The following is a 22,561-nucleotide window of genomic DNA, read 5'->3' on the forward strand; positions in this document are numbered from 1 at the left end:
TTATCTTATATGGAAATCTTGTTCTTCGTAATCTGTGTGTTTGATTTGGCAAAGATTTTACAGTAGATGCTCTTCCTCACACAACAATCCCCATTTTTCCAAGATCGAGACATGCATGAAGAGTACACTTGCTTGTGGCTCCCCATGGTTGGGTTGCCTTTTATAATAGTAAGACTAAGAAAACAAAAATTCAAATGTGGTTGGTTGGATATGAAGCAGCTTGCATGAGTACCTCATATGTGGCTCTTGGTGTATTTAAAAGCTTTAATCTGGGCGGGTGTGCATGCATGCATTGTCAGTCATTCACTGGTAAATGCAAATCATTTGTTCAGAACTGAAGCCAGTAGTGTCATAACAGAGGCATGTTCACACTGAAGGCTGTCTGGTTATATTTATGTGTTATGGTTTTAGGTTCACTGCAAGCTCTGTTTGGTTGTTAAATATGGATTTGCATCAGTGGGAATAAATCAGTGTTGTTGTTTGCTCCAAAATTGTAACTTGTTTGTAGTGGTATTAAGGGCGAAATATTACATTTTGAATGGTGTGACGGTAGAATATTAAACAAAAATATTTTTAAAAGTCCAAATTAAAGCATAGAGGATATTGGTCTTTTGCAGTAGCTGCTCCTAAATGGTGGTACACACTCCCCCTTCACATCTGGAGTTATTTTAAAAGTTATTTAAAACACAGTGTTTATTTTTTGGCTTTTAAACCAGGCTGAGGTTTTAATGAGGTCTTCTTCTTCTTCTTCACAATTGTTTGTTAAGAAGTTTATGTTTGCTTTTTTGTTTCATGTTGATTAAAAGATTTACGTTGTTCTTTAAGTGTGCCAGGTAAATAATAATGGCACATGGCACTCTACGATTGTGCTGCAACCTGGAAATTTGAAAACCTTTTTGGTCTGCCTTCAGGGTGAGATTATCTTTCCTGCTGCAGCAAACCTACATGTGCATCATCTGTGCAAAACATTCACATAGGAAACATATAAGGGAGCAGTTAAATCTGTAGTCATCTTTACTAAATGACCACTGGGGCTCGAGTAATAGAACATGTTATCAACTCAACTCAGGGTTTGCTGTTGGAACCTCAGCCTCTCCATAGGCCAGAGTGCCTTTGAGCAAGATGATGATAGCACAGCAGCACTGCCATCATGTATTTGAGTTTGTGTGGATAGGTGTATGAGGAAACACTGAAAAGTGCTTTGAATTCTTGAAAAGCAGAAAATCAATTTTTAACTACAGGCTATGTACCTAAAAATTAATGTCATGTTCTGATGTTTTGTTTTGTTTTTTTTATTGTTTTTATTATTTTCTGGGGGAAATTGTCTGACTAAAATACCCCCCTTTCTTTCTGTCTCCACAGTGGGGTGCCCAGAGAAGTGTGCACTGCGAGCGTGCACAGCAGACGGCGAGTGCTGCCACCCTCAGTGTCTGGGCAGCTGCACAGTCCCCGATAGTGACACAGCATGTACTGCATGTGTGCATTACTATTACCAAGGCCGCTGCATGGCTGACTGCCCCCCAGGCACCTACAAGTTCGAGGGCTGGAGCTGCATCAGTGCCGAGCTTTGCTCCAAAGCCCAATTTACCGACCTTGACAGATACGTTATCCATGGAGGAGAGTGCATGCCTGAATGTCCATCTGGGTACACACGTGCTGCACCAAACAGGTGAGCTGCTGTTCAACCTGAATTTAGCCTGGTTTAACACCCTCCTTATTGTTGCTTTGCTAATATTGAATTTAGTTCCATCATAGTCTCTGTATGGCCTTCCAAATAGTGAAGGCCGTTAAGCATGCCGAGGAATTTCACCTAGACATGCTTTGGCTGCTTCTGTGAAATGTTGACGTCAAATCTTTCAGGGACAGAAATTTTAAAAAAGAAAGAAAGAAAACCCCGCTAAACCAGTTTGGCAAATAGATGCCTGTCAAGAACGACGCTGTACATTCACTGTCTCCTGCCTTTCTCTCTGTCTGTCTCCAGTATGTTTTGCACAGCTTGTGATGGTCTGTGTGATAAAGTATGTGATGGGAAGGTCATCGACTCCATGACTGCTGCTCAGTCTCTCAAAGGCTGCACTGTTATCAAAGGCCACCTGCAAATCAACATCCGCAGAGGCCGTAAGTACTGCGGTGTAACACAGCAATACGACTGTTAATACTCGCATTTCTTTGTGAGGGAGGCCTGAGGAGCTGGTGTAGAACATTATGAAGATCTGTTATATTCACACCGTTAAATCAGACGCAAAAAGAAGTTATCACAGATTTTGCTACTTGAGAAAGTCACATGAGAACTCAACAATTTCAATATATTTCATTGTGCATTCAGGAAAGCTGTCCTCATGGATTACAACAGTTTAAAAATGGTTCTATAATAACATTATTTTACAGTAACAAGGTAATTTCCAGTTCAAAATAATCCTTATTTGTCTCCTCTTGGGCCTTTGTGCAGCCTGTGATTTAATCTACTGACTGAAACAACCTGGTTCAGTTCCCCTGTCCCTACCTTTAAGCTACCTTTGCTCTTATTGGCTTCCCTTCATAAATAGAAGGTTTGCAAATAGTAGGTGGGTGGAGCTTTTGTGCTCACAGCCAGAGTCTCAGGGTTTAACCCATATGAAAAATGCTGGCACACTCCAAAGCAGTTTTAAACTTTAAACAAAGAAAAATAACCAGGTTTGTTTTTTGTAAGCGGGGCTTAATGTTCTCAAGCTTAATGCATTTGTGATTATCATATGGCCAGAAATGACAGGAAAATGTTGCTACCTCTGTTAATTAGGTTCTACAGACCTTTTGGATGAAACACACTTGTTTAGTCATATGTCTGAAGGTCCATTTTGTTCCAGGAATAAGTCCTGGCCATGTGCCTAAGATAAACATATTACATATACAGTATCTGCTTACTTTCACACAGTATAGAGTCAACCGTCTGAAATGGAGCATTTAGCCCATTTTAGTGTGAGTTTTCACTCATGGTGATTGCTTGTACACATACTGAAATTTTAGCCATGTTTAAAAATTAGCATCCATCATTGTAACAACATATATATGACACGAAATGCGTAAAATGATAATAAGTCCTCTTTAAGCCAGCAATGAAGTGAAGGGTAAAATGCATCAATAGATAAATGAATGTGTTTGTGACGGTCTGTGTGTTTAGATAACATGGTGGCAGAGCTGGAAAGTTTCACAGGTCTGATCCAAAGGGTGACTGGTTACGTACGGATCATACACTCGCACACACTGAGCTCCCTTGCATTCCTTCGGAGCCTGAGATACATCGATGGAGAAAACCTCCATGAAGAGTAAGAACACACACACACACACACACACTTCTCTACGTGGATAAACATACAGCCAAGGTTTTAATCTCAATGCCTTACAGTGGAGACGGATGTTTGTGCATTGGGACACTCTGAGCTCATTTCTTCTCATGTACTTTTCTCAAGGATTCACCTGAATATTAATTAGTTCTATTCATTTATTCAATTCTGTTTTATTAGTTTAGTGCCACTTCACAGTAAACATTGCCTCAAGGTGCTTTATAGTGTAAGGTAAAGGTAAAAGTGGTTCTCTCTCTCTCATTTTACTTTTGAAAACTCTAGGAACCACAAAAAATTAGTGCTCAACAAACACAACTCTTGAGTAACTACATTTTCAGCTAATATATAAGAATGATGTGATCCAACATCCTCAAGATGTTCAATCTTTAGTGAAAAAAGTTAAACAAAACTTGAACAAGTGCAGTTGTTTGTTATTTGTTTGTGAATGAGGTATAACCTCCAACAGTCCCAGGAAAGGTTCTCTCAGGGTCATTGAGAGGCCTTCGTTTCCCTCCTCCATCTGTTTGTGTTCACAGGAATCTTACTGTCCCAAGGCCCACATTACAGTCATTCCTTGATGTCTGGGTGTTACCCAGAGAATCATAAAAAAACCTCCTCTCCAGCACACAAAAAAATGTCAGCCCCTGGTTAATCGGATTTGCCAGGTGATTTTTATCCTGCTGTCAAGCAGTCCCTCTGCTGTCTAACTGGGTCATTAAACCTCCAGCTAGAAGAGAGATCTACCGAGAAGAGTAAAATAGCTACATTTTGTTCAATTAGCATAGCTTCCCCTAATAGACAAGTCGCTAGTGGATATGTTGTGTAGTTTTCCATTACGTGCTGAAAATAAGGCCTTAACCTTGGTGGGAAAGTTGGCTCTCAGCCTAGCATGAATCACTATACACACAATACACTCATAGATAAACATACACGAATGAATGTAGAACGAAGCAGCATATTGATGACTGTAATCCATTCATCTCCTCCTCTTTCTGCCCTCTAGCATGTATGCCTTCTCTGCATTCGACAACCAACAGTTACAGTATCTTTGGGACTGGAAGCAGCACAATCTGACCATCAAAACAGGAAAGCTGTTCTTCAGAGCCAACCCTAAGCTGTGCATGTCCGAGATCCGCAAAATGTGGAACAAAACAGGCATCCAGGCCCGCTTTGATGAGAGTGATTTCCGAAACAACGGCGACAGAGCCAGCTGTAAGGGTCAAAATGAGCTTCAGTTTGAAAACCACAAACATTTAAATTGCTATGTCCAGTTCATGTGCTGAAGTTACTCTAGTTTACTAGAAGTTTGCAAACACCTCTTTTGAGCGTGATGCTGTTCTGCTTCTTACGTCAGTATTTACTGCGCCACTCTGTCAACACTAATTGCTGCATATTAATGCACACATACTGCTGAAGCGCTTTTTTTCCCCCTCCTTGCTCCCTCCATAGGTGAAAGCACTATTCTGAAATTTAAGTCTAACAGCACCAGCAGCACAAGGATCAAGCTGACATGGCAGCGCTACCGGCCCCCTGACTACAGAGACCTCATCAGCTTCATTGTCTACTACAAGGAAGCGTATGTTTTTTGTTTATTTTAGTTTATCTGCAGGCTGAGTGTTACTGAGCTGAATCTTAATCCCACCACTTTATCAGCCAACATGTTTTAAGTTAGGTTTCAGAAAAATTAACAGGACTTTAAATACAGGAAATTTTACTTTAATCAAGTTTTATATTAACTTGGTACGTAGTTTCACAAATGTCCAGAGAATCAGCAATAGGAAATCTCACTTAATGGTTTTCCAGCCACAACTATTGGGCGAATATTAGGAGCTGACTTTAAGTGGACATTTAAGTGTTAAATCGTTGCAGAAGAATGAGGGGAAAAACTGATGCAAAGACATGATGTATTAAAAATGGCGGGCCAGGCAACAAACAAATACAGCAAAGTAAAAAACACGATGGAAATGTGGTCTTTCTGTCTGTGTTAACTATTATTTTGAGGAAGATGAGATTTTTGTGTTTTGCTGACATTCTTCATTTGAGTAATAAAAAACACATGAATTAAATAGATGTACAGTAATAAATTAATAATTCGCCCTTTTCTTCCAGGCCCTACCAGAACATCACAGAGTTTGAGGGACAGGATGGCTGTGGCTCCAACAGCTGGAATATGGTGGATGTGGAGCTGAGGCCTGACAAGGAGTCAGATCCTGGAGTTCTTCTGTCCAACCTGAAGCCGTGGACACAATATGCTATCTTTGTTAAAGCTATCACACTCACAGTGGAGGATAGACACATGCCAGGAGCCAAGAGCAAGGTGGTCTACATCCGCACCAGCCCCTCAGGTAAACACCACAACAGCACAGATCAAAAGTTACAGTCTCCTACAGTCTGTACTTTCTTCTCTCTAAAAGTGGAGAAAGTACTTTTTTGTTCGTTAGAATAACCAGGGAGTTAAAGAGCAAAATTGTTGTTTGACTAAGCCGACACTAAATATCCCCAAGTAATGCCTTTGCTTTCATTCAACATAAGCAGCTGAAATGGGAAGGAAATTTAAATAAAATGACATTTATGTAGCACTTTTCTGGTGTTACTAACTTCTCAGTGCTAGACACTGCAAACCCCATTTTCACCCACACGTTCATATACTGCTTTATTCTTCAGTGTGTTATCTATTTCAAAACCATCTGTCCAGGGCAGTGTACACCCTGGACAGGTCACCAGTCCATCCTAAGGCCAGCACAGAGTGACACACAACCAGTCATTCCTACGATCAATTTAGAATCGCCGATTAATCTAACACGTACGTCTTTGGACTGTAGGAGGAAACCAGAATATGCAGGGAGAACCAACATGCGCACAGGGAACACAAGCAAACAGCACAATCTAACCAGGAAGCTTCTTGCCATGAGGCAACCGTGCAAACTACAACTCGTGCCGTTTAACCCAACCCAAAAATAAAGCTTCATCATTTGGTTTTAGTGCCAAAGCTAATCGTAAACTAATCAGTCAAAAAAACCAAAAAAACATATTTACCTTGTCCTATCTTTAGTTGCAGAATTGCAGGTATCCTGCTGTGGCCATGTTTTCACCACCACTGCATTGTAGCTTTATATGTGTTGTTCGACTCCCCTCTATCGTTCGGTCTAAACAATCCCAAAGGGGCATTACTGTATCCCCACCAATGCATAGCATTGTTTTCAGCTGGCCTTACTGTTTGGCTGCTGCCATACTGTCACTGACCTCTGGTGGTTTGAATTAGCAACTGCTTTATTTCCCTTATTAGTTTAACAAAAGTAGCAAACAACTGTGATGTTACTGAAAATCATATCTTTGAAGTATATTTTTATACTAAATGGTTTGGTATACCTTAAAACCACCGTACAGCATATGCTTAGTTGCTACTTGTTTTGCAAATAGAAGTGGATTATTTCTCTGTCAGAATTAAAGCATTTCTGGATTTTATCCAAACATACTGTAAGGAGATGGAGAGGAAGACTGTTTGAAATAAACACAGCTGCAAGTCAAAGAGATGGAGAAAATCTGATTTAAACAAACTGTAATATACTGCAGTAATTAGATGAAATGGAAGGCTGCTTTAAATAAGTCCAGCTGCAGTGTAAAGACATAGCAGCACTGTGATGTCAGACGATCACATCTGCACTGGCAGCCTGAAGGAGAAAAGAGTTTACTCAAAAGTTGTTAGAAATCAGTTTATGCCTCTGTGCTTCTCAGCACCCTCCATGCCTCAGGATGTGCGAGCGTACTCCAACTCATCCACTCAACTGGTGGTACGCTGGTCGCCCCCTGTCTCAGCGAATGGCAACCAGACGTACTACTTGGTAAGATGGCAGCAGCAAGCGGAAGACCGAGAGCTCTATCAGCACAATTATTGCTCCAAAGGTACACACGCACAGGCATAAACTTCCCTTGCCACCACTGCTGCTAATAATTAAGTCACAAACGGACTACAAATCTTTCTCTTTCTCCTGCAGAGTTGAAGATTCCCATTAGGATCGCTGCCATAGGGGTGGGAGACCAGGAAGAGGAGACAAAGCCGACTAAACTAAATCCAGATGGGGCAGGTAAAGGCTGTTGTCCCTGCCCCAAATCAGTGGAAGACCTGGAGGCTGAAGCTGCTGACGCCTCTTACCGAAAAGTCTTTGAAAACTTCCTGCACAACTCCATTTTCACACCAAGGTGATTAACCTAAGATCGTTATTTCTCCATGTGGCACAGCCGTTGTGTAGCTACGGCAACATTTAACTTGATTTTTACCCCCTATTTAAACTAACCAAATATCTATGCATGCACAATTTGAGTAATTTTTCAGGTTAGCAAAACAGAGATCAGTTTCTTCCTTTGGTCTTTAGTCATTATACAGTATAATTATGCATAGCAGTTACAAGAACATAGCCTAATGAGGAGTGATAATTCAGTCTTTATATATTTTTTATCCTTCTTGAAATTTCCCTACAAATGTATTTACTTTTTCTTCATTTCCCTGCATAGTGGCTCAGCTTCTGTTTGATTTGGATAGTGATAGGTAGTCACCCTGCTGCATTGCACTTCGGACATCTGCATCACATTATTTCTTTATGTCTCAACACACATGTGCAAGTCCATTGGGAATAATTAGTCCTCGGTGCGTTTTGCCAGGCCAGAATAAAGGGATTTGTGTACTTCCATCTAAAGATAAACATCAAGTGTCATCATATTTTCTGCACTTAGTTTTGAGCTTACCTTTAACAGATGTGTGCAAACCAACATGAATGGGACAGTATCTGTAAACTCTGCTGATGTGATCATTACACGCCTACCAGAGTCTTTTACGGATTGGCTGGAACTGTTTAACTATAATTAGCCAAAGAAAACATTTCTTTCTTAGTGTTAGACAAAATATAATTGAGGATACATTTTCAAAAGCCATTTAAAAGGTGTCCATATTTCATTCTGGTTGAGACAAAACCTTGGCAATAACATTGTCTGGTATTCCATCCAATGAAATATTATGAAATAAAGGCACATGCGGGAAACTACTTGGTAATCTCTTGTTGCTCAGCTGTGTTAGTGGGTCTGATATATCACATTTCGGCACGTACTGTGTGCTTTGCCTGTAAGAGTTTAGTAACTAGAAAATTAACTGAGCTGTTCAGTAATTCTGTTTACAGTGTTCCTACCATGCTTCATCAGAGCTGCTGAACCAAAAGCCAAGTGGCAACAAAAACAAAACAGATCACTTAAAACGTCAAGTTTGAGCAAAGTATTCCAGTAACTCTGGAATCAGCACAAACCTAAAGAGCTAAGAAGTAAACAACAAAGGAGACAGACAGGTTTCAGCGTCTTGTGGTTTACCGCAGTGTTTCACATCTTGCTCCAAAGTATGAAAAATTGCACTCAGGTTGGGCTTAATGTCACTTAAAATCCACCTGTTTCACACTTAGAATTTCTCCTCTGACTCTACTTTTCAGGCCAGCAGATCGTCGCCGCAGAGATCTGTTTGGCATCGCCAACTCTACTCACTCCCGCCGCAACCACCTGCACGGCAACAGTAGCACTGCCCCTCCTCTTCAAGCCGCTGGCAACAGCAGCACCCCCGAACAGGATCCGGCAGACCAAGAATTTGAATTCATTGAGCAATCAGTGACAGAACGTGAGCTGCAGATCTCTGGCTTGCAGCCTTTTACGGTTTACCGCATCGATGTTCATGCGTGCAATCGACAGGTCGTACGTTGCAGTGCAGCGGAGTTTGTCTTCTCCAGAACCAAGCCTGCAGGTCAGCAATTTGTTTTGAAACATTACAGGCAACTGGGACACACATGACCACGCTGTGATTTCTTTGATACCCATTGTAATTAAACTCTGGCTGTGATTTTACCAGAAAAAGCCGATGACATCCCGGGTCCAGTGACCTGGGAAGGCCACGAGGACTGGGTGTTTCTGCGTTGGCCGACGCCGCCTCGTCCCAACGGACTTATCCTCATGTATGAGATCAAGTTTAAACTGGGTGCTGAGGTAGGACAAACTGCCTTTGTTTCCAGTAAATTCAGTAGTTTATTCAGAATTCTTTTTGCTCGTAGATCATCTTCTCCTCTGTGTGAAGTGATTAATCTGAAGTAATACTTATAATACTGCTAACTTTTAAGACTGGCAGGAAGTTCACAAAGTGCATTAAAGCAAAAGGGACAGATGCTAATAGCAAACAAAAAACACAAAAGAAAAACAAAAAAGGGATGTGACATCAAAGCAAGTCTATAAAAATGAGCTTTAAAGAAGAGATTTTTATGTTACCCAGTCTGACTGTCTGCCAGTCATTTAGCTAGAGCCATTTCACGTTTGCAAGTATCAAAGTCAACGCCATAATCTCTCATTTTCCCTTTAATGAAAAACAAATGATCACTATTCCTTTAGTCTTCACTGCACAACACAGAATTTCAGTTTAACCTAATGCTCTGAAAATGTTGGGAAGTCAGTTCTGACACACAGAATGTGATGCAGAAGTGTGCTCATGTTAAAATGTGCTCATTTTAAATGCAGAACAGATTGAACCAACAAACAGGAGTTAAGTTTTAGAAACGCCATAAAAACAGTGGCAACGCTGGGTCTCAGAAGTACATGCTAACCAATCAAATACGCCACTGACCAGACATGAGACTTATTATTTATTCATCTTGAGGCAGAATGGGTCTGGCACCCTAAACCCTGTCCTTACTATTTATTGCACAGTACAAATTAAAAACAGCAGGCCCTTGGATGTTTGATTTGGATTTAGTAAAACTTACTCCATAATAAGCTCTCTTTTCTGTGTGTGTGTGTGTGTGTGTGTGTGTGTGTGTGTGTGTGTGTGTGTGTGTGTGTGTGTGTGTGTGTGTGTGTGTGTGTCAGACTGAGAAGCATGAATGTGTATCTGGTCAAATGTATCGGGCCCAGCGTGGCGTTCGGCTGTCCAACCTCAGTCCAGGAAACTACTCAGTCAGAGTGAGAGCCACGTCTCTGGCTGGCAATGGCTCCTGGACACAAACTGTGGATCTCTATGTGGCTGAACGTAAGTAAGACGCATGCGATCATGCATCATTAGAGTTGATTGCAGCATTTTTTTAAAACAAAATGTTGTGCCTTTTTGTTTTCTAACAACTGAATGACGTCAAAACTACCAATGATATTAATCAAACTGTTCGATCCAGCAGGATATGAAAATATCTTCTACGCCATGATCTTCGTTCCCATCTCCATCATCATCTTCATCTGCCTTCTGATTGGAGTGATGGTTGTCCTCAACAGGAAAAGGTTTGTGCACAAGAAGTGTTTCGTCACCTACGAAAGATCTATCCTGAGAAAGAGAATGCCATACTTTTCCCGAAAGAAACGCGACCCTGTATCAGGAAAAAAACCAAAATGAAAGGCATATGGGCATGTACTTTTCTTCCTTTTTCTTCCCCAAAATAAACACTTAAACAACGTACTAATGGGTGGTGTGGTCACACTGTGATCCACAGTCACTCAACCAACACACTAACCAAAGCAAAAATGCTTTTGCCAATTGTAGTCCATAAAACTAAGTGGCAAATAAAGCTAGAATTCCATCTGTTACGTGATTGGCACCCTGTTGTATGTGGGGTTATAATATTTAGTGTTTATGTTGAAATACCAAAATTATCCTGAAGAGAACTGAAGATCATAAATTTGCATGATTTGAACTCAAAACAACCTGAAGTAATATGAAGTAATGAGTCTCCAGAAGAAATTAGCAACACCTGTCATACTGTGATTTTACTGTAGGGCCTATTAATCTTTTTTCCTTTTTTCTGAGCCAGCCACAGTAGGTTTCCTAATTGAAATACTACAATACTTGTTTTCACACGTGCACTGCAGCAACTTCTCTAGTTTGTAAATCAGTCAGTCTTTAACCTGTCCATTCCTTAGTACGAAGATCAAGTGCTAGAGAGCTGTGCATTGCTGCCTCCTGCTCTATCCAGGCACTGTTATGCCTAACAAATGTCGAGTATATCTGGGAGTGTAAATGCATCTGAAGCAAAAGTTCACTTGTGTCAATGTTGCATTTTACTAGTATTCTTTGTAAAATAAAAAATTTGATGTGCATAATTATACCCTTATGCACACTCCCTGTTCTGTGTCTGTAAACATTTTTCTTTTTTTTTGTCAGGAACAGTGATCGGCTCGGAAATGGAGTTCTGTACGCGTCAGTGAACCCAGAGTACTTCAGCGCAGCAGAAAGTGAGTGAAGTTAAGCATTCCCGTCCATTCAGTGGCCTTTAGTTGAAAAACAAAACATTTGATAAGTACCTGTGATCAGCACTGCTGAGATGGAAATCTTGGTTATTAATAAGACTGCCTCAGCTTCAGCCATACACCTATAGGAATTTAAATCACATTTATAACCTATGCACATTAATGTGCCAGGGAGCAAAGCCAGCCAGTTTCTATCTAATTTATCACTAATTTAAAGCCATGAAAATATATTACACTTGTACAACAATCACAATCAACCAGAAAACAACTGCAGTAATAACTAATAATTTGTCAGCTGGACTCTCTCCACTAGAGCGAGGCTAGCTAATGTGTTTTTGAAAGATTGAATCTTTACATCACTATCTCTCTGTCTGCTTTGTTAAATAGCTAACACTGGATGTGGATAGGCAGCACACATCAGAAAGTAATCACGCTTCTTTTGCTAACATAGAAATGCCTTTTTCTGTGCAGTGTATGTACCAGATGAGTGGGAAGTGGCACGGGAGAAGATCACCTTGAGCCGGGAGCTTGGCCAAGGGTCATTCGGCATGGTGTACGAAGGCATAGCCAAAGGTGTGGTCAAAGACGAACCAGAGACGCGTGTTGCCATTAAGACTGTTAATGAGTCGGCCAGCATGAGAGAGCGGATTGAGTTCCTCAATGAAGCCTCCGTCATGAAGGAGTTCAATTGTCATCATGTGGTATGTGCTCACATAAATTCAGATCTTACGGAGAAATCAGGGTAGTTCATATTTTCTGACTAGTTAAGAAGAAATGGCCACATGGTTACATCAGTTCCCTTTGTTACCTGTGTTTGAATCATCCTATGTTTGTTGCAGGTTCGTCTCCTGGGAGTGGTCTCTCAGGGCCAGCCCACGCTGGTTATCATGGAACTGATGACCCGAGGAGATCTAAAAAGTTACTTGCGCTCCTTGCGACCTAAAGAGGTAGTAAATTGTCGTCATAGTGATCCGCAGAAAATGAGTACTGAATAAAAACAAAGCTAAATATTTAATCTGTAGGGTTTTTTTGCATGATAGTAACTTAATTGTATCTCTATCCAGTGTAATGCAATGTTGTAATTAAGTGCAGTGAGAGAGTATCACCTGTGGGTCAGATAATTCATGTTCGCTTGTTCTCCTTCATGTCTCCAGCAACAGTGGTCCAGCCTCTCTCTCCCTCCTCTGAAGAAGATGCTTCAGATGGCAGGACAGATTGCTGATGGCATGGCTTACCTCAACGCCAACAAGTTTGTCCACCGAGATCTGGCAGCCAGGAACTGCATGGTAGCCGAGGACTTTACTGTTAAGATCGGAGGTAAAGGATGAGTCTTGTCACTGGAAGTATGCTCACTAAGTGTAAACTCAATTACAGAGTAAAGTAGAAAACACACCACTAGCATCATTAGCTATTTTCTAGACAGTTATAGCTACAATGATGTGCCTTGTTAAAATGTCTAAGGCTCATGTGATGTGCTGTCTAAGGGTGTTGTCACATCTTCTGTGTTTAGTCAGTTTAAATTGAACTGTTCGTTTGTGCAGATGCTAGCACAGTAATAGCACTCGGCAGCGAACCAAAACAACTGCGCTGAAACCCTTTAGAGGAGGTGGTCTCAGTGCAGTTCCAAATGAACTCCAGAGCGGTTCGTTTATGGTGGGAACGTAATCCGACCCCCATCCGAACCAACTACAAATGCTTTGGATTCTGAATGGGGCAAGGCACTGTTAATGCCTGTACGGGCTAGCAGCTAGCCATGACATGAGCTTAAATTCTCCTTCTTCTCTGATAGTCCAGAACACAGCACTTTCTTCCTGTATTTGCTTTTGTTGCTTCCATCCACAGAAACTTCTGGCCAATGAGGGGACTGGGTTGTAGTCATGCATTTTGCTTTGCTTAGAGTTTACTTGGATTTTTCTCTGTGTGAAAACAAACCAAACTGCAGGGAAAAGCTACAAGTTTACAAACTGATTAACTGATTTGGACCAGAGTAAACAAACCATAGGTGTGACAACACCCTAAGTGATGGCAGTGAATGTAATGCTGTTTTAAGAGTTATAATACCAGTAAAAAGCACAACCGTATGAAATACAAACCCACTCAAATTACACCAAGAAGTCAGAAAAAATTTGAAAGCATTTCTATCGAATGAAGTGACTGTTTTTTGCTTCACTTTCTTACTTTTGGTCTGTGTGCGCTTGTGTTTGTGTGTGTGAGTAGATTTTGGCATGACCAGAGACATCTATGAGACAGATTACTACCGCAAAGGTGGTAAAGGTTTGCTCCCCGTACGTTGGATGTCACCCGAGTCCCTGAAAGATGGAGTCTTTACCACCAACTCGGATGTCTGGTAAGCAGACGCATGAAAACACACATGGTGACTTCATTCTATGTGTATACTGCTTCCAAAAATATGTCATCATTGTCATAAAGATAATGGAAAGCACACTTTTTTGCCCCCCTCCCCATTTCCCTCTATACAGGTCATTTGGGGTTGTGCTGTGGGAGATTGCCACTCTGGCAGAACAGCCCTACCAAGGTCTCTCTAATGAACAAGTTCTCCGTTTTGTCATGGAGGGGGGGCTTCTGGAGAAACCTCAGAACTGTCCCGATATGCTGTAAGACACACAAACTCCACACTGCACATTCACATAAAATGCTCTCATGTCTGTTTTCCTCTTCTCTGCTGGTTAATTTTAATTATCCGCTCAGTGAAGCGGCACTGCTGCCCTTCAGCCTGTGGTCTCTGGATTTGCTGAACTGCAGTACTGATTGCCTTCACAGCCCATCTATATTTCAGTGTGTGAACTTGTATTCTTTAAGATGTGTTTCTTCTTAATGTGAAACAGCCGCAGTATAAATCCACATCAAAAGAGTCATGAGTGTCACAGACAAATTTGGCAACCAACAAGAAAACACTGAAGGATGCATCAGATGGTGAAGTCATGCGGAGAACAAATGTGAAGTCCCAGGGTTTGCTCTCTTCCCTAACAGCAACAATTTTATAAATAATATTATTCATTAGCATATCTAGAAAATACGGTCTTACTAGTGCACTTCCTTAATTAATAATGATGTGTTGTGTCCTAATTGTTTGGTTTGCAGCGGACCTCATCTCTTGCTTTACAAAATAAAAATCAGCCCAGTTTGACATCCTGGAGCTGCCACTTCTGAAAAAAACACTTTTAGGTGCATTACTGCCCCCTTCTGGTTGTAGTAGCATGTTTGATACTACCAGGTACCAGTAAACACAAGAGAAAACGTTGATTCTAAGAAGATAAATATTGGTGTAAATTATTAGTATAATTTTTTTTAAGTGACCATTTTAGAAATAGCGGAGTCCACCTTACAGCAACTCTAAAACAAGTTAAGATGCTTATTTAATCCACTCAAACTGCAGTGTAAGTTTGATAAGTTATGACTGCTTGAGTCATAAATTTGTTTGTCAGAATCAGGTTGGCTGCAGAGCTCTCTGTGCTGGATGCATGTGAAGGCAGCATCAGCTCAGCACTTCATAAACAAGAAGCGAGTGCACGAGGGTCATACAGCCATTTTAGCAACAGAAAGCAAACATTTGGCAAAAGTAAATATTGGTTTGTTGGTAGGAAAGTACAGTTCCTCTGGATAGGGTCATTACTGCAGGAGGACATGTTGTTGCTGAATACTGACCTGACCTATTTGTGTGTGTGTGTGTGTGTGTGTGTGTGTGTGTGTGTGTGTGTGTGTGTGTGTGTGTGTTTGCAGGTTTGAGCTGATGCGAATGTGTTGGCAGTACAATCCTAAGATGCGTCCATCCTTTGTTGAGATCATCAGCAGCATAAAGGATGAGCTGGACCCGTGTTTCAGGGATGTCAGTTTCTTCTACAGCGCCGATAACAAGCCCCCCGATGCGCCGCAGCTCCACCTGGAAAAGTTGGAAGATGTACTCATGGAAGATGTTCCTCTGGACGTTCCGTCATCCACACAACTGCAGCAGACTCCAGCTCCCCAACAGACGCCCCCTTCCCCAAGCTCAGAAGCACCACCTGGCCCATCGCTAGCTCCCAGCTCACCTTCCTCTCCCTGCACGTCGAGAGCTGCCATGGACAAGCACCCCTCCGGCCAGCAAGCAGCTAATGGGCTGTCGGGGGCGGGGCACGCAGGGGGGTCGGGGCTCGGGACAGGCTCGAGCGTCACAATGCGGCCGTCTCTGGACGATCTGCCACCATACGCGCACATGAATGGAGGACGCAAAAATGAGCGTGCCATGCCTCTCCCGCAGTCCTCTGCCTGCTGATTGGACAACCCACCAGACTGCAAACCTTCCATCTGCTGGACATCTCAGTGGATGGAATTAAAAAAAATTTGTTGTTGTTGTTTTGGGGAATTTTTTTTTGTTTGTTTTTTTAAATCAAATACAGCAAACCGCGTGGTCCACTAGCTGGATGTGACCATTCAGTGAGACTTACAGGAAGACGGAGCAAACATGTTCTTCTTTTTCTGTTTTTCCTTTTCATAAAGTTTTGGTTTCTACCAGCTGGCTGTCCAACGTGACACTGCCCTCGAGTGGGAAGATCAAAAACACTACAAATAAGAAAAATATCAATAATTTGTGAGAGCTCTTTCTCTCTCTTTATGGCTGAACTTATTTTATAATCCATCATTTGTTACTTTTTTATATGTATTTACAAATGGGAGAAGAAAAATCTATAGGCCTTTATATAAAACGAGCGGCGTTTTGTTTGCTTTTGAACGGGCATTATGGTGAAAACGTTAAGCATATCTAATGAAGAAGAAACTCTTAAGAGTGACTGGCATGTCTCGTCGGTCGTTCAGTAGTGTGGTTGCTCTGCAGGCTGAGTGTCAGCGTAATGCCGGATCAACAGCCAACTCGCTGAAACAAACAACCAGAGGGGGAAAGGTCAACTCTGCCAAATTTATTGCCAAATTTATACTGTTTGTCAGATTCTCTCTTCTGCAGTTTTGCCCTGTAATTCTCCAACACACTCCATTGAAAATTAAAGCAAAACAAATCTGCTACTGCACTATTTTGAAATAAAAGGGATATTACCTTCCCTCTACAGTGCTACACTACACTAAATCTGACATTATAGACTTTGAAATTATCTGAAATTGAGCCACATCTTTTCACAAAGTGCTGTACCATTACGGTTAAACCGCCAAATACAGTCCATAAAGAAGCAAAAAAAAAAATTAAAAAAACAAATAAACTCAAAGCAAGGACTGCGGATGGAAAAAGTGTAAATGGGAAAAACAAACATAAACACGAGTTGTACAACGTCTCTCAGTCGGGGTTCTCCGAGTTCAGAGGCGTCTTTGTTGTTGTATTCGAACAGGTATTTTTTTAGGCTAGTCATCGGTCTCCAACCTTTACAACATCTCTCTGTGGGCAGAGCATTTATGTACACACCAGTTGTTTGTGTCACTTTTCTAACTTTTCTACAGTTGGAGACATTCATCGTGTACAGAAAGAAGCTGCTATTCCTTATTTCTCTTTGTGGTTGTAATATAGTCAATATCTATATATTAAAAAGAGAAAAAAAAACTCCTTCAGGTTGGATCTACGAACATTTCAACTACAGTCCTTTTTTTTTTTATGCTTGTAACTGTGTAAAGTGTATCTGAGCTGGTTTCGTTTCTGTGTTTGCGTACAAGGTACGACTATTTGCCTTGTGTTTTGAAACACTTCCCCTCCCATCTAATTAGGGGACAGCGATGGGGTGCGACGACCATCGGTGTTCTTGTGCTCTCTCGGGACCCTTTTGCATCAGTCCTCTATGGTTTGGACTAAACCGCTTCTACCCATCATTATCACTCTAAGAGGCCAGGTGTCCCAACTAAATCTCAGGTCAAAGAGGAAAGTTTAATCCTGTTCTACTTTCCCGTTTGTTTTCTTCTTCTTCTTCTTTTTTTTTCCTTGTTCTGTCAAACCCAGAGACATCCAGCCTGGTGTGTGTTAAACCTCGGTCTCATTCTTATTCTCTCTGACTGCTTTTCTTTTTTTAACAATACTCAAAAGCAGTGTTTTTACAACCGAATGGTTGTCAGGCTGCGTTTGATTTGACCTTTACACTTATGTATAGAAACCCGATACTGACAAAATGTAGAAGTGAGACATTTCAAAATGTAGCATTAAACACTGATAAACAATACTGTTAGTTAAATAATTCAGAAGGCATATTAAAGGAAAGAAATATGTAATTTATGATAATCTTCTATTATACCAGCTCATCACCTTAGTTTCCCCCTTTTTTTTTTTGGAGGGTTTGTGCACACTTGCTGTTTGTTTAGTGCCTTTTAGCCACCTAGCAGCAAGAATACACTAAAAGGGGGCACACAGTGGCGTCGGGGTGAGCTAATCCTAGTTATCTACCTGAGCCACCTGGTTCACCCAAGCTAACTTATTATAAAACAAACTCCAGAGTAAAAATTAAGTTACTTACTTTAATTACTCCTTTATTTGTTACCAACTATACAGGTGATAAGTACAGTTTACATTTTTACCTGAAGCATTTTACCCAGCAAGAAAATATTAACACATTTTCTTGCTGGCTCATGCTAGTTATACCTTTTTTTTCTGGTTTATTATGAAAGAAAAGTGTTCATTAAATCACATGCTGCCATAATATGCCCTAATTCATGGTAAAAACAAGAGCTGAATATGAAGATAATTGTGTTAAAAATGTGATATTTGTACCAGAAATGGTCCTCATGCTAGTTTAGTTGAGGAGGGGGGGGAGGTTAGCTGGAGCTAAGTGGCTAGCAGCTCTGTCAGATGATCCCCACACATGCATAAAAGTCCTGAAAAAGTAATTAATGACCAGATTAATCATTAAATGTGTGCCAAAACCCTCCCAAAATCTCGGGCAATAAAAGATAAAAGGATGTATAAAATGTTCATTTGAGTCCGCATTGTAATCATTTAGCTAACAGTATTATGTGAACTCACATTTCTTTTTTTCTGATACTGCATTTTGTCAGTTTCAGGGCTCTGTGTTAGTGCCGTGTGCAAACCTTAAGAGTACAATGCAAAACATAATTTATGTATTTCAGGCGAGTACAGAAACCTGTCTGTGGGATACTTTCACCTTCTAATCAACTTCTGTCTCTTCATCAGGGGTGGTTTTCTTTAGGCTGCTAGAATAACCCATATTATTTATCTTTTTTCAACATATAAACGTGTGTTTGTAGAAGATTGGGCTGAGACATGGGTGAAAATTAATCTTATAGCATTGAGAGGTTTTTTTTTTCCTTTGGGAACATTAAGATGTCACAGGTGACACTAAAAGGATTTATAAAAGGAACGAGTATTGAGGCCCTTCTCTTTGAGAATAAATCTTAATGGTATTCTTTATGAAGATTTACTGAAGAAAAACCATAATATATGATCAGAGTGGACCACATAGAAAGATTTTTAAAGGTTTATTTGCCTCTGAAAGCAGCATTTGTGTATCCCTTGCCCAAATGTTTCTTGGTTATTTATGTCCTTTTTGTGTGAAGTGTAAATCACTGTAAAAAAAACAAATCCCCCATTAGATATTTTTGTTTTCCTTCTGATATGTTGTCATTTTGTTTTGTTTTTTTCTCTATTGTGGGGGAAGGTCTTGTTATTAATCCTTCAACCATCCATCTACCTCACTTTTTTTCTTTTTTTTTCCAATCTATCTACATGTACAGAACAACAAAACATCTCACCTACAGTTGACTGGCTGTAATGACGATCTCACTGCATGCTGTCAATAACATGGTCAAATCCAAACCACAAACCAAACCATCCTGGAAACATGGTAAAAGTTCCAAGGGGAAAAACATGATCATCAAACATCTTGCTATTGAAGTTTGGCCCATGATGGCTTTTGTATTTGGGCTTTCTAAAGTCTGGAGGAGCTGCTACAAGCATACAAGAATGGAAGAAGGGCAGTTCTGTCCTTTGCACCTACTCTGCACATAATCCACCACCACATTGTAGGGTTACGAAGTAGCATGTAGAATCCCCCCTTTTTATCTTTTGTATTTTTCAGGTTATCCTGTAATCAGGTGGATGAAGTTGTGACCTAAGCTAGCCACTATATGGCAAATCCACCTATTCGCTTGGTAAAACACACACAATGCAAACTTTCTTTATGGTACTATAAATTACTAACGTTTAATATGAAAAAATATAATGAAGAGTACAACTTAAAAATGTTTTATGGGTGTATTAGGGCCACATTGAGAAATTACTATATATTTTTTTCATTATGTTGCCCTAATATTTGTACAGTTCTGGATGCCATTGTTGCTTGGAAAAACACTGTCGAGTGGGGTTTTCAAAGAGAGAAGTAGTAAATATAGCTGTAATTTAATAGTAGTGCATGAAACTGGGTCTGCCTGAAGGCCAAATTCGCACCTTTTAAATCCCACTCGTGACCTGTGCCATGATGGTTCCGACCTAGAAAGCCCACTGAAGCTGTTAGACAATCATTCACTTTATTTTTCTGGTTTATAAAGACAATGCTGCTACTATATGCTGTTTTAAAACTTGTTTAAACACATAAGGATACATATATGCAGGACTGCAGGCTGACAACCACCAGTTTCACCATTTTCAGTGTGACAGTTTAAATCCGTGAAAGCCCTCACTGCCTTTTATTACACTTTGAAGCACCGCCGAGTCTAAAACGAGCTTTCTCTGGTGATTTCCTCTTCTAGCTGTGGACAGTATAGACCGGTTTCAGCAGGCACACATTTTATGACTTTTTTTTTCTGTCAATACTTGCAGCAGGTATTTGGTACGTAGAAATGTTGATAAGTGAAGGTTGTGTGACTTCTGGATTTCACTATAACTATTACTTGCTTCATTTGAGGATTTTTTTTTTCAACTTTTTTACTGCCATAACAGGACTTTAGAGCTGTTGCTTTTGCCTCTAGACCTGTTTCCACATCAGTCAAATGCTCTCCCTCGTTTTTCTTTTCTTTTTTTAAACCCTTCTTCCTCTCCTGTCAGGGTCATAACTTCAAACTGAAGGTCTCTGTAAGCCCAGCTGCAGGAAACGAATCCATGTTGGGTGGTCAGGATGGGTATTTTGGAGTTTGTGGTCTGAATTTTGCCTCACTTTTACCACTGGAACACCTCACAGAGCCGACATAAAATCAAATTTCGATATTTTTTCTCTCTCCTTTTTTGTTACATTGATGGTCATTTTGTTACCTGTACTTTTGATTTGTGTAAATTATTCATAGCCTTCCAACTTTTTGCGTTTTTATTGAAATTATCTGTTAGACTGAGGTTTCATTTTGGTTTCTCTTTTGTACATGCTGTTGTAAGAATTTTTCCTGTTATCGATATATTCTGAGTTCTGGGAAAAATTATTGGCTGAAGGAAAAGAGAATGTCTGTTTCTCTGATTCTTTTTTTTTTCTACAGGAGATTTAAGATGAATAAAAATGTATGCAAACTGTTTTGCTGCGTGTTTTGTTGGAACGGATGTTATTTGGGATGAATTTTGTATATTTCTAGTCAAGGTTTAAGGAAATATAAGTGGAACATCTCAGTGTATTTAATTTATAGTTCAATAACATGAGCACAGTGAACGAATGTGACTGAATTTATATAACAGGCTTAACATAAACGGCTGAAGCATGTTGCTTATTTTTCAAAAACAGAATTTGGTAACAGTAACCTGTGACTATAAACTGGATGTTGGATGCAGCTGCCAAAACCACATGTGCTGTCCATGTTAATTACAGTATTCAGTTTTTATCCAAGTATTCCCTGTGAGCCAAAAGGTCAATTCAGGAGGATCTAAATGCTTTATCAGTTTTTTCTAGTCTTGGTTCTGTGTGATGTCAGTGAGTTTAACATGGCCATCTCAGGCACACAGCTCTCTGTATGCAGAGGCTCTACTCCAGTGTTTTCCCAAACCACAACCACAACAACCCTCATGGTGCTTTATATTGTAAGGTCAAAACCCTACATTAATACACAAAAACTCCGACCCCCTATGAGCAAGCACTTTGGCGACAGTGGGAAGGAAAAACTCTCTTTTAAAAGAGAGAAACCTCCGGCAGAAGCAGGCTCTGGAATGGGGTGGCCATCTGCCACGGCCAGCTGGCGATGAGGGAAGGAGGGCGGTTTTAAAATTTAATTTAGAAATTTAATTTAGATGCCCAATTTAAATAAACATTTTACGCCAATTTAAGAGTTTTGTCACATAATCGCATGCGTGTTTCAGTTACATTTTAGCGCTGGCATGAGAAAGCCCTAAAGATGACATTTTGGCTCTTCAACTTGGCATGTTTTTGGAAGGTTTTGACGATTACTTCGTCAATCACTGAGTTGCTTGACCTCATTAAGAGTACTGGAGAAGGCAACCTTTCATGGAGTTCATTGTATACTGTCAGGCTGCGTTGTTAAATGTTCTCTGAGGACATTTTGTAGTTTTTGGACAAAATTTTGTTCCAGATCTTATGGGAAACCCTCTGCATAATAAACTCAGATGTATCTGGATGCCATGTTGCCGTCTCATTTCCTTCAGCCATAGCGTGCATTACCAGATCTTTGGTGAAATTTTTCACAACTTCCTTGTACTCTTCCCTGTTTTCAGAGACACCGAGTAGTCTTTTTGGTAAAGCCAACAGGTGTTTGGTGAAGGTTGGGACAGTAATGTTATCAAGCTGTTCCCTCAGATTAAAAATCAAACGTTTTTCCCTGCAGTTATGCGTTTTGCAAAGATCCTTGAGAATGGCCTTGTCTAGATTTTTCAGGTAATTTGGGGATAGATCCATTTTGGGAAAGACAGACTGTCCTCCTGTTTTAGGATCAGGGCCCTGTTTCAGGAAGCCGGTTTAGTGCAAACTCTGAGTGAGTATACCCTGAGTTAACGAAAACTCTGGGTTTTCGGTTTCACAAAGGGAGTTTAGATTAATTCTGAGTGAGTCACTATGACGACACACTCCGTGAAGCTGCCTAGCAGGTTTACTTCAACTAACCCTGACCTTCTCCGCCTCTTTGTC

General features: G+C 40.5%; 1 protein-coding gene across 4 annotated transcripts in view; it reads left to right on the forward strand.

The window, feature by feature from the left end:
• The window catches only part of igf1rb (insulin-like growth factor 1b receptor), a 61,192-nt gene extending 44,432 nt beyond the window's left edge, over positions 1 to 16,760 (forward strand). For all 4 annotated transcript variants that reach the window (XM_005727573.2, XM_013909461.1, XM_005727571.1 and 1 more), the window contains 19 exons: positions 1,363 to 1,669; positions 1,982 to 2,118; positions 3,158 to 3,302; positions 4,324 to 4,532; positions 4,770 to 4,896; positions 5,430 to 5,665; positions 7,056 to 7,223; positions 7,316 to 7,520; positions 8,792 to 9,096; positions 9,202 to 9,335; positions 10,206 to 10,365; positions 10,508 to 10,607; positions 11,485 to 11,555; positions 12,042 to 12,271; positions 12,410 to 12,517; positions 12,725 to 12,887; positions 13,788 to 13,917; positions 14,051 to 14,185; positions 15,312 to 16,760. In XM_005727573.2, the coding sequence (XP_005727630.1) occupies positions 1,363 to 1,669; positions 1,982 to 2,118; positions 3,158 to 3,302; positions 4,324 to 4,532; positions 4,770 to 4,896; positions 5,430 to 5,665; positions 7,056 to 7,223; positions 7,316 to 7,520; positions 8,792 to 9,096; positions 9,202 to 9,335; positions 10,206 to 10,365; positions 10,508 to 10,607; positions 11,485 to 11,555; positions 12,042 to 12,271; positions 12,410 to 12,517; positions 12,725 to 12,887; positions 13,788 to 13,917; positions 14,051 to 14,185; positions 15,312 to 15,843 (3,602 nt within the window). In that variant the 3' untranslated portion in view covers positions 15,844 to 16,760. The remainder of the gene's footprint in view (positions 1 to 1,362; positions 1,670 to 1,981; positions 2,119 to 3,157; positions 3,303 to 4,323; positions 4,533 to 4,769; positions 4,897 to 5,429; positions 5,666 to 7,055; positions 7,224 to 7,315; positions 7,521 to 8,791; positions 9,097 to 9,201; positions 9,336 to 10,205; positions 10,366 to 10,507; positions 10,608 to 11,484; positions 11,556 to 12,041; positions 12,272 to 12,409; positions 12,518 to 12,724; positions 12,888 to 13,787; positions 13,918 to 14,050; positions 14,186 to 15,311) is intronic.
• Positions 16,761 to 22,561: the final 5,801 nt, after the last annotated feature.

This window comes from Pundamilia nyererei, unplaced genomic scaffold (assembly GCF_000239375.1).
Source record: "Pundamilia nyererei isolate P.nyererei 1_Seehausen unplaced genomic scaffold, PunNye1.0 scaffold00025, whole genome shotgun sequence".
Taxonomy (NCBI): Eukaryota; Metazoa; Chordata; class Actinopteri; order Cichliformes; family Cichlidae; genus Pundamilia; species Pundamilia nyererei.